Below are 12,682 nucleotides of genomic sequence, written 5' to 3' on the forward strand. Positions count from 1 at the left end.
CTGACTGTATTTATTCCTCTTCCTATGTAATAGTCCTATAGACTGACTGTATTTATTCCCCCTGTCCCTACAGGTATATGTAATAGTCCTATAGACTGACTATATTTATTCCCCCTGTCCCAAAAAGGTCTACATAATAGTCCTATAGACCGACTGTATTTATTCCCCCTGTCCCTACAGGTCTATGTAATAGTCCTATAGACTGACTATATTTATTCCCCCTGACCCTACAGGTCTACATAATAGTCCTATAGACCGACTGTATTTATTCCTCTTCCTATGTAATAGTCCTATAGACTGACTGTATTTATTCCCCCTGTCCCTACAGGTCTATGTAATAGTCCTATAGACTGACTGTATTTATTCCCCCTGTCCCTACAGGTCTATGTAATAGTCCTATAGACTGACTGTATTTATTCCCCCTGTCCCTACAGGTCTATGTAATAGTCCTATAGACTGACTATATTTATTCCCCCTGTCCCTACAGGTCTATGTAATAGTCCTATAGACTGACTGTATTTATTCCCCCTGTCCCTACAGGTCTACATAATGGTCCTATAGACTGACTGTATTTATTCCCCCTGTCCCTACAGGTCTATGTAATAGTCCTATAGACTGACTGTATTTATTCCTCTTCCTATATAATAGTCCTATAGACTGACTGTATTTATTCCTCTTCCTATGTAATAGTCCTATAGACTGACTGTATTTATTCCTCTTCCTATGTAATAGTCCTATAGACTGACTGTATTTATTCCCCCTGTCCCTACAGGTCTATGTAATAGTCCTACAGACTGACTGTATTTATTCCTCTTCCTATGTAATAGTCCTATAGACTGACTGTATTTATTCCTCTTCCTATGTAATAGTCCTATAGACTGACTGTATTTATTCCTCTTCCTATGTAATAGTCCTATAGACTGACTCTATTTATTCCTCTTCCTATGTAATAGTCCTATAGACTGACTGTATTTATTCCTCTTCCTATGTAATAGTCCTATAGACTGACTGTATTTATTCCTCTTCCTATGTAATAGTCCTATAGACTGACTGTATTTATTCCTCTTCCTATGTAATAGTCCTATAGAATGACTGTATTTATTCCCCCTGTCCCTACAGGTCTATGTAATAGTCCTACAGACTGACTGTATTTATTACTCTTCCTATGTAATAGTCCTATAGACTGACTGTATTTATTCCTCTTCCTATGTAATAGTCCTATAGACTGACTGTATTTATTCCTCTTCCTATGTAATAGTCCTATAGACTGACTGTATTTATTCCCCCTGTCCCTACAGGTCTATGTAATAGTCCTATAGACTGACTGTATTTATTCCCCCTGTCCCTACAGGTCTACATAATAGTCCTATAGACTGACTGTATTTATTCCCCCTGTCCCTACAGGTCTATGTAATAGTCCTATAGACTGACTGTATTTATTCCCCCTGTCCCTACAGGTCTACATAATAGTCCTATAGACTGACTGTATTTATTCCCCCTGTCCCTACAGGTCTATGTAATAGTCCTATAGACTGACTGTATTTATTCCCCCTGTCCCTACAGGTCTATGTAATAGTCCTATAGACTGACTGTATTTATTCCTCTTCCTATATAATAGTCCACTTGGTCTTATTCCCTCCACAGAACTGGGAGGATGATGTTTGTCGTTTCCAGAAGATGTTCAGACATCCCAGTGACACAGAGCTGGTAGTTCTGGTTGGAAACCACGACATCGGCTTCCACTACGAGTAGGTTAATATCCATCAGCATAAAGCTGTAGACTGTATACTGCACATACCGTATACTGTACATACCGTATACTGCAGTCTCTATACTGTACATACCGTATACTGCAGTCTCTATACTGTACATACCGTATACTGCAGTCTCTATACTGCACATACCGTATACTGCACATACTGTATACTGCAGTCTCTATACTGTACATACCGTATACTGCAGTCTCTATACTGCACATACCGTATACTGTACATACCGTATACTGCAGTCTCTATACTGTACATACCGTATACTGCAGACTCTATACTGTACATACCGTATACTGTACATACCGTATACTGCAGACTCTATACTGTACATACCGTATACTGCAGTCTCTATACTGTACATACCGTATACTGTACATACCGTATACTGCAGTCTCTATACTGTACATACCGTATACTGCAGACTCTATACTGTACATACCGTACACTGCAGTCTCTATACTGCACATACCGTACACTGCAGACTATACTGTACATACCGTATACTGCAGACTATACTGTACATACCGTATACTGCACATACCGTATACTGCAGACTATACTGTACATACCGTATACTGCAGACTCAGTACTGTACATACCGTATACTGCAGACTCCATACTGTACATACCGTATACTGTACATACCGTATACTGCAGTCTCTATACTGTACATACCGTATACTGCAGACTCTATACTGTACATACCGTACACTGCAGTCTCTATACTGCACATACCGTACACTGCAGACTATACTGTACATACCGTATACTGCAGACTATACTGTACATACCGTATACTGCACATACCGTATACTGCAGACTATACTGTACATACCGTATACTGCAGACTCAGTACTGTACATACCGTATACTGCAGACTCCATACTGTACATACCGTATACTGCACATACCGTATACTGCACATACCGTATACTGTACATACCGTATACTGCAGTCTCTATACTGTACATACCGTATACTGCAGACTCTATACTGTACATACCGTACACTGCAGTCTCTATACTGCACATACCGTACACTGCAGACTATACTGTACATACCGTATACTGCAGACTATACTGTACATACCGTATACTGCACATACCGTATACTGCAGATTATACTGTACATACCGTATACTGCAGACTCAGTACTGTACATACCGTATACTGCAGACTCCATACTGTACATACCGTACACTGTAGACTCTATACTGTACATACCGTATACTGCACATACCGTATACTGTAGACTCCATACTGTACATACCGTATACTGCAGACTCTATACTGTACATACCGTATACTGCAGTCTCTATACTGTACATACCGTATACTGCAGACTCTATACTGTACATAGCGTATACTGCACTCTATACTGTACATACCGTACACTGCAGTCTCTATACTGTACATACCGTATACTGCAGACTCTATACTGTACATACCGTATACTGCAGACTATACTGTACATACCGTATACTGCAGTCTCTATACTGTACATACCGTATACTGTACATACCGTATACTGCAGTCTCTATACTGTACATACCGTATACTGCAGACTCTATACTGTACATACCGTACACTGCAGTCTCTATACTGCACATACCGTACACTGCAGACTATACTGTACATACCGTATACTGCAGACTATACTGTACATACCGTATACTGCACATACCGTATACTGCAGACTATACTGTACATACCGTATACTGCAGACTCAGTACTGTACATACCGTATACTGCAGACTCCATACTGCACATACCGTACACTGCAGACTATACTGTACATACCGTATACTGCAGACTATACTGTACATACCGTATACTGCACATACCGTATACTGCAGACTATACTGTACATACCGTATACTGCAGACTCAGTACTGTACATACCGTATACTGCAGACTCCATACTGTACATACCGTATACTGCACATACCGTATACTGTACATACCGTATACTGCAGTCTCTATACTGTACATACCGTATACTGCAGACTCTATACTGTACATACCGTACACTGCAGTCTCTATACTGCACATACCGTACACTGCAGACTATACTGTACATACCGTATACTGCAGACTATACTGCACATACCGTATACTGCAGACTATACTGTACATACCGTATACTGCAGACTCAGTACTGTACATACCGTATACTGCAGACTCCATACTGTACATACCGTACACTGTAGACTCTATACTGTACATACCGTATACTGCACATACCGTATACTGTAGACTCCATACTGTACATACCGTATACTGCAGACTCTATACTGTACATACCGTATACTGCAGTCTCTATACTGTACATACCGTATACTGCAGACTCTATACTGTACATAGCGTATACTGCACTCTATACTGTACATACCGTACACTGCAGACTCTATACTGTACATACCGTACACTGCAGACTATACTGTACATACCGTATACTGCAGACTATACTGTACATACCGTATACTGCAGACTATACTGTACATACCGTATACTGCAGACTCAGTACTGTACATACCGTATACTGCAGACTCCATACTGTACATACCGTACACTGTAGACTCTATACTGTACATACCGTATACTGCACATACCGTATACTGTAGACTCCATACTGTACATACCGTATACTGCAGACTCTATACTGTACATACCGTATACTGCAGTCGCTATACTGTACATACCGTATACTGCAGTCTCTATAATGTACATACCGTACACAGCAGACTATACTGTACATACCGTATACTGCAGACTCTATACTGTACATACCATATACTGCAGACTCTATACTGTACATACCGTATACTGCAGACTCTATACTGTACATACCGTATACTGCAGACTCTATACTGTACATACCGTATACTGCAGACTCCATACTGTACATACCGTATACTGCAGACTCCATACTGTACACTGCAGACTCTATACTGTACATACCGTATACTGCAGACTCTATACTGTACATACCGTATACTGCAGACTCTATACTGTACATACCGTATACTGCAGACTCCATACTGTACATACCGTATACTGCAGACTATACTGTATATACCGTATACTGCAGACTATACTGTACATACCGTATACTGCAGACTCTATACTCTACATACCGTATACTGTACATACTGTATACTGCAGCCTCCTGTACATACCGTATACTGCAGACTCCTGTACATACCGTATACTGCAGACTCTATACTGTACATACCGTATATTGCAGACTCTATACTGTACATACCGTATACTGCAGTCTCTATACTGCACATACCGTATACTGCAGCCTCCTGTACATACCGTATACTGCAGACTCTATACTGTACATACAGTACACTGTATCCTGTATTACCTTCTATAATAATTTACAGATTGCAGAATAGCCAAAGCATACTGGGGAATAGTGAATAGTGGCCTCTGTTCTTGACAGTTTAACCTCTCAAAAGAAGCTTGTAGTAGCCAATGAAAAGTCTCACAGAATAATGATGCAAAACGGCTTGTCTGGACGTGACTGCATGGACTAACCTCTAACTGGCTTGGGGCCATCTCCTCCTCCTGAAGAATGGACTGGTTCAAGTTACAGCGCTTTGAGAAGGCCTTCAATACCACCTCCACCAGAATGGTCACCAAGAAAGGAGTGAAGTAAGTCTCTCTACTGTATAAACCCCAAGGTGTTGTCTCTGTCTCTCTACTGTATAAACCCCAAAGTGTTGTCTCTCTACTGTATAAACCCCAAAGTGTTGTCTCTGTCTCTCTACTGTGTAAACCCCAAGGTGTTGTCTCTCTCTCTCTCTACTGTATAAACCCTAAGGTGTTGTCTCTCTCTCTCTCTACTGTATAAACCCCAAGGTGTTGTCTCTCTACTGTATAAACCCCAAGGTGTTGTCTCTCTACTGTATAAACCCCAAGGTGTTGTCTCTCTACTGTATAAACCCCAAGGTGTTGTCTCTCTACTGTATAAACCCCAAGGTGTTGTCTCTCTACTGTATAAACCCCAAGGTGTTGTCTCTCTACTGTATAAACCCCAAGGTGTTGTCTCTCTACTGTATAAACCCTAAGGTGTTGTCTCTCTCTCTCTACTGTATAAACCCTAAGGTGTTGTCTCTCTCTCTCTCTACTGTATAAACCCCAAGGTGTTGTCTCTCTACTGTATAAACCCCAAGGTGTTGTCTCTGTCTCTCTACTGTATAAACCCCAAGGTGTTGTCTCTCTACTGTATAAACCCCAAGGTGTTGTCTCTCTACTGTATAAACCCCAAGGTGTTGTCTCTCTACTGTATAAACCCCAAGGTGTTGTCTCTCTACTGTATAAACCCCAAGGTGTTGTCTCTCTACTGTATAAACCCTGAGGTGTTGTCTCTCTACTGTATAAACCCCAAGGTGTTGTCTCTCTACTGTATAAACCCTAAGGTGTTGTCTCTGTCTCTCTACTGTATAAACCCCAAAGTGTTGTCTCTCTACTGTATAAACCCTAAGGTGTTGTCTCTCTACTGTATAAACCCCAAGGTGTTGTCTCTGTCTCTCTACTGTATAAACCCCAAGGTGTTGTCTCTGTCTCTCTACTGTATAAACCCCAAGGTGTTGTCTCTCTACTGTATAAACCCCAAGGTGTTGTCTCTCTACTGTATAAACCCTAAGGTGTTGTCTCTCTCTCTCTACTGTATAAACCCTGAGGTGTTGTCTCTCTACTGTATAAACCCCAAGGTGTTGTCTCTCTCTCTACTGTATAAACCCCAAGGTGTTGTCTCTCTACTGTATAAACCCCAAGGTGTTGTCTCTCTCTACTGTATAAACCCCAAGGTGTTGTCTCTCTACTGTATAAACCCTAAGGTGTTGTCTCTCTACTGTATAAACCCCAAGGTGTTGTCTCTCTACTGTATAAACCCCAAGGTGTTGTCTCTCTCTCTACTGTATAAACCCCAAGGTGTTGTCTCTCTACTGTATAAACCCTAAGGTGTTGTCTCTCTCTCTCTCTACTGTATAAACCCTAAGGTGTTGTCTCTCTACTGTATAAACCCTAAGGTGTTGTCTCTCTACTGTATATACCCTAAGGTGTTGTCTCTGTCTCTCTACTGTATAAACCCCAAAGTGTTGTCTCTCTCTCTCTACTGTATAAACCCTAAGGTGTTGTCTCTCTACTGTATAAACCCCAAGGTGTTGTCTCTCTCTCTACTGTATAAACCCCAAGGTGTTGTCTCTCTACTGTATAAACCCCAAGGTGTTGTCTCTCTACTGTATAAACCCCAAGGTGTTGTCTCTCTACTGTATAAACCCCAAGGTGTTGTCTCTCTACTGTATAAACCCTAAGGTGTTGTCTCTCTACTGTATAAACCCTAAGGTGTTGTCTCTACTGTATAAACCCCAAGGTGTTGTCTCTCTACTGTATAAACCCCAAGGTGTTGTCTCTCTACTGTATAAACCCCAAGGTGTTGTCTCTCTACTGTATTAACCCCAAAGTGTTGTCTCTGTCTCTCTACTGTATAAACCCTAAGGTGTTGTCTCTGTCTCTCTACTGTATAAACCCCAAGGTGTTGTCTCTGTCTCTCTACTGTATAAACCCCAAGGTGTTGTCTCTGTCTCTCTACTGTATAAACCCTAAGATATTGTCTCTGTCTCTCTACTGTATAAACCCCAAGGTGTTGTCTCTCTACTGTATAAACCCTAAGGTGTTGTCTCTCTACTGTATAAACCCCAAGGTGTTGTCTCTCTACTGTATAAACCCCAAGGTGTTGTCTCTCTACTGTATAAACCCCAAGGTGTTGTCTCTCTACTGTATAAACCCCAAGGTGTTGTCTCTCTACTGTATAAACCCTAAGGTGTTGTCTCTGTCTCTCTACTGTATAAACCCCAAAGTGTTGTCTCTGTCTCTCTACTGTATAAACCCTAAGGTGTTGTCTCTGTCTCTCTACTGTATAAACCCCAAGGTGTTGTCTCTGTCTCTCTACTGTATAAACCCCAAGGTGTTGTCTCTGTCTCTCTACTGTATAAACTCCAAGGTGTTGTCTCTGTCTCTCTACTGTATAAACTCCAAGGTGTTGTCTCTGTCTCTCTACTGTATAAACCCCAAGGTGTTGTCTCTCTACTGTATAAACCCCAAGGTGTTGTCTCTCTACTGTATAAACCCCAAGGTGTTGTCTCTCTACTGTATAAACCCTAAGGTGTTGTCTCTCTACTGTGTAAACCCTAAGGTGTTGTCTCTCTACTGTATAAACCCCAAAGTGTTGTCTCTCTCTCTCTACTGTATAAACCCCAAGGTGTTGTCTCTGTCTCTCTACTGTATAAACCCTAAGGTGTTGTCTCTCTACTGTATATAGCCTAAGGTGTTGTCTCTGTCTCTCTACTGTATAAACCCTAAGGTGTTGTCTCTCTACTGTATAAACCCCAAGGTGTTGTCTCTGTCTCTCTACTGTATAAACCCCAAAGTGTTGTCTCTGTCTCTCTACTGTATAAACCCTAAGGTGTTGTCTCTGTCTCTCTACTGTATAAACCCTAAGATATTGTCTCTCTCTCTCTACTGTATAAACCCCAAGGTGTTGTCTCTCTACTGTATAAACCCCAAGGTGTTGTCTCTCTACTGTATAAACCCCAAGGTGTTGTCTCTCTACTGTATAAACCCCAAGGTGTTGTCTCTCTACTGTATAAACCCTAAGGTGTTGTCTCTCTCTCTCTACTGTATAAACCCCAAGGTGTTGTCTCTCTCTCTCTCTACTGTATAAACCCCAAGGTGTTGTCTCTGTCTCTCTACTGTATAAACCCCAAGGTGTTGTCTCTACTGTATAAACCCCAAGGTGTTCTCTCTACTGTATAAACCCCAAGGTGTTGTCTCTCTCTCTCTACTGTATAAACCCCAAGGTGTTGTCTCTGTCTCTCTACTGTATAAACCCCAAGGTGTTGTCTCTCTACTGTATAAACCCCAAGGTGTTGTCTCTCTACTATATAAACCCTAAGGTGTTGTCTCTCTACTGTATTAACCCCAAAGTGTTGTCTCTGTCTCTCTACTGTATAAACCCCAAGGTGTTGTCTCTCTCTCTCTACTGTATAAACCCCAAGGTGTTGTCTCTGTCTCTCTACTGTATAAACCCTAAGATATTGTCTCTGTCTCTCTACTGTATAAACCCCAAGGTGTTGTCTCTCTACTGTATAAACCCCAAGGTGTTGTCTCTCTACTGTATAAACCCCAAGGTGTTGTCTCTCTACTGTATAAACCCCAAGGGGTTGTCTCTCTACTGTATAAACCCCAAGGGGTTGTCTCTGTCTCTCTACTGTATAAACCCCAAAGTGTTGTCTCTGTCTCTCTACTGTATAAACCCCAAAGTGTTGTCTCTGTCTCTCTACTGTATAAACCCCAAGGTGTTGTCTCTCTACTGTATAAACCCCAAGGTGTTGTCTCTCTACTGTATAAACCCCAAGGTGTTGTCTCTCTACTGTATAAACCCCAAGGTGTTGTCTCTGTCTCTCTACTGTATAAACCCCAAGGTGTTGTCTCTGTCTCTCTACTGTATAAACCCAAGGTGTTGTCTCTGTCTCTCTACTGTATAAACCCCAAGGTGTTGTCTCTCTACTGTATAAACCCCAAGGTGTTGTCTCTCTACTGTATAAACCCCAAAGTGTTGTCTCTGTCTCTCTACTGTATAAACCCCAAAGTGTTGTCTCTGTCTCTCTACTGTATAAACCCCAAGGTGTTGTCTCTGTCTCTCTACTGTATAAACCCTAAGGTGTTGTCTCTCTACTGTATAAACCCTAAGGTGTTGTCTCTCTACTGTATAAACCCCAAGGGGTTGTCTCTGTCTCTCTACTGTATAAACCCTAAGGTGTTGTCTCTGTCTCTCTACTGTATAAACCCTAAGATATTGTCTCTCTCTCTCTACTGTATAAACCCCAAGGTGTTGTCTCTCTACTGTATAAACCCCAAGGTGTTGTCTCTCTACTGTATAAACCCTAAGGTGTTGTCTCTCTACTGTATAAACCCTAAGGTGTTGTCTCTCTCTCTCTACTGTATAAACCCCAAGGTGTTGTCTCTCTCTCTCTCTACTGTATAAACCCCAAGGTGTTGTCTCTCTACTGTATAAACCCTAAGGTGTTGTCTCTCTACTGTGTAAACCCTAAGATGTTGTCTCTGTACTGTATAAACCCCAAGGTGTTGTCTCTGTCTCTCTACTGTATAAACCCCAAGGTGTTGTCTCTACTGTATAAACCCCAAGGTGTTGTCTCTCTACTGTATAAACCCCAAGGTGTTGTCTCTCTACTGTATAAACCCCAAGGTGTTGTCTCTCTACTATATAAACCCTAAGGTGTTGTCTCTCTACTGTATTAACCCCAAAGTGTTGTCTCTGTCTCTCTACTGTATAAACCCCAAGGTGTTGTCTCTCTCTCTCTACTGTATAAACCCCAAGGTGTTGTCTCTGTCTCTCTACTGTATAAACCCTAAGATATTGTCTCTGTCTCTCTACTGTATAAACCCCAAGGTGTTGTCTCTCTACTGTATAAACCCCAAGGTGTTGTCTCTCTACTGTATAAACCCCAAGGTGTTGTCTCTCTACTGTATAAACCCTAAGGTGTTGTCTCTCTACTATATAAACCCCAAGGTGTTGTCTCTGTCTCTCTACTGTATAAACCCTAAGGTGTTGTCTCTCTACTGTATAAACCCCAAGGTGTTGTCTCTGTCTCTCTAATGTATAAACCCCAAAGTGTTGTCTCTCTACTGTATAAACCCCAAGGTGTTGTCTCTGTCTCTCTACTGTATAAACCCCAAGGTGTTGTCATTACTGTATAAACCCCAAGGTGTTGTCTCTCTACTGTATAAACCCCAAGGTGTTGTCTCTGTCTCTCTACTGTATAAACCCCAAAGTGTTGTCTCTGTCTCTCTACTGTATAAACCCCAAGGTGTTGTCTCTCTACTGTATAAACCCTAAGGTGTTGTCTCTCTACTGTATAAACCCTAATGTGTTGTCTCTGTCTCTCTACTGTATAAACCCCAAGGTGTTGTCTCTCTACTGTATAAACCCCAAGGTGTTGTCTCTCTACTGTATAAACCCCAAGGTGTTGTCTCTGTCTCTCTACTGTATAAACCCTAAGGTGTTGTCTCTGTCTCTCTACTGTATAAACCCCAAGGTGTTGTCTCTGTCTCTCTACTGTATAAACCCTAAGGTGTTGTCTCTGTCTCTCTACTGTATAAACCCCAAGGTGTTGTCTCTGTCTCTCTACTGTATAAACCCCAAGGTGTTGTCTCTCTACTGTATAAACCCCAAGGTGTTGTCTCTCTACTGTATAAACCCCAAGGTGTTGTCTCTCTACTGTATAAACCCCAAGGTGTTGTCTCTGTCTCTCTACTGTATAAACCCTAAGGTGTTGTCTCTGTCTCTCTACTGTATAAACCCCAAAGTGTTGTCTCTCTCTCTCTACTGTATAAACCCTAAGGTGTTGTCTCTCTACTGTATAAACCCCAAGGTGTTGTCTCTGTCTCTCTACTGTATAAACCCTAAGGTGTTGTCTCTGTCTCTCTACTGTATAAACCCCAAGGTGTTGTCTCTGTCTCTCTACTGTATAAACCCCAAGGTGTTGTCTCTCTACTGTATAAACCCCAAGGTGTTGTCTCTCTCTCTCTACTGTATAAACCCTAAGGTGTTGTCTCTCTACTGTATAAACCCCAAGGTGTTGTCTCTCTACTGTATAAACCCCAAGGGGTTGTCTCTGTCTCTCTACTGTATAAACCCTAAGGTGTTGTCTCTGTCTCTCTACTGTATAAACCCTAAGATATTGTCTCTCTCTCTCTACTGTATAAACCCCAAGGTGTTGTCTCTCTACTGTATAAACCCCAAGGTGTTGTCTCTCTACTGTATAAACCCCAAGGTGTTGTCTCTCTACTGTATAAACCCCAAGGTGTTGTCTCTCTACTGTATAAACCCTAAGGTGTTGTCTCTGTCTCTCTACTGTATAAACCCCAAGGTGTTGTCTCTCTACTGTATAAACCCTAAGGTGTTGTCTCTCTACTGTATAAACCCCAAGGTGTTGTCTCTCTACTGTATAAACCCCAAGGTGTTGTCTCTGTCTCTCTACTGTATAAACCCCAAGGTGTTGTCTCTACTGTATAAACCCCAAGGTGTTGTGTCTCTACTGTATAAACCCCAAGGTGTTGTCTCTCTAATGTATATACCCAAAGGTGTTGTCTCTCTCTCTACTGTATAAACCCCAAGGTGTTGTCTCTCTACTGTATAAACCCCAAGGGGTTGTCTCTGTCTCTCTACTGTATAAACCCTAAGATATTGTCTCTGTCTCTCTACTGTATATACCCTAAGGTGTTGTCTCTGTCTCTCTACTGTATAAACCCCAAGGTGTTGTCTCTCTACTGTATAAACCCCAAGGTGTTGTCTCTCTACTGTATAAACCCCAAGGTGTTGTCTCTCTACTGTATAAACCCCAAGGTGTTGTCTCTGTCTCTCTACTGTATAAACCCTAAGGTGTTGTCTCTGTCTCTCTACTGTATAAACCCCAAAGTGTTGTCTCTCTCTCTCTACTGTATAAACCCTAAGGTGTTGTCTCTCTACTGTATAAACCCCAAGGTGTTGTCTCTGTCTCTCTACTGTATAAACCCTAAGGTGTTGTCTCTGTCTCTCTACTGTATAAACCCCAAGGTGTTGTCTCTGTCTCTCTACTGTATAAACCCCAAGGTGTTGTCTCTCTACTGTATAAACCCCAAGGTGTTGTCTCTCTCTCTCTACTGTATAAACCCTAAGGTGTTGTCTCTCTACTGTATAAACCCCAAGGTGTTGTCTCTCTACTGTATAAACCCCAAGGGGTTGTCTCTGTCTCTCTACTGTATAAACCCTAAGGTGTTGTCTCTGTCTCTCTACTGTATAAACCCTAAGATATTGTCTCTCTCTCTCTACTGTATAAA

General features: G+C 41.7%; 1 protein-coding gene across 1 annotated transcript in view; it reads left to right on the forward strand.

The window, feature by feature from the left end:
- The window catches only part of LOC135562739 (metallophosphoesterase 1-like), a 35,288-nt gene that overhangs the window by 1,958 nt on the left and 20,648 nt on the right, over positions 1 to 12,682 (forward strand). The window contains exons 3-4 of the mRNA XM_065005083.1: positions 1,645 to 1,748; positions 5,351 to 5,431. Of these exons, the coding sequence (XP_064861155.1) occupies positions 1,645 to 1,748; positions 5,351 to 5,431 (185 nt within the window). The remainder of the gene's footprint in view (positions 1 to 1,644; positions 1,749 to 5,350; positions 5,432 to 12,682) is intronic.

The sequence above is a fragment of the Oncorhynchus nerka genome, linkage group LG20 (assembly GCF_034236695.1).
Source record: "Oncorhynchus nerka isolate Pitt River linkage group LG20, Oner_Uvic_2.0, whole genome shotgun sequence".
NCBI lineage: Eukaryota > Metazoa > Chordata > Actinopteri > Salmoniformes > Salmonidae > Oncorhynchus > Oncorhynchus nerka.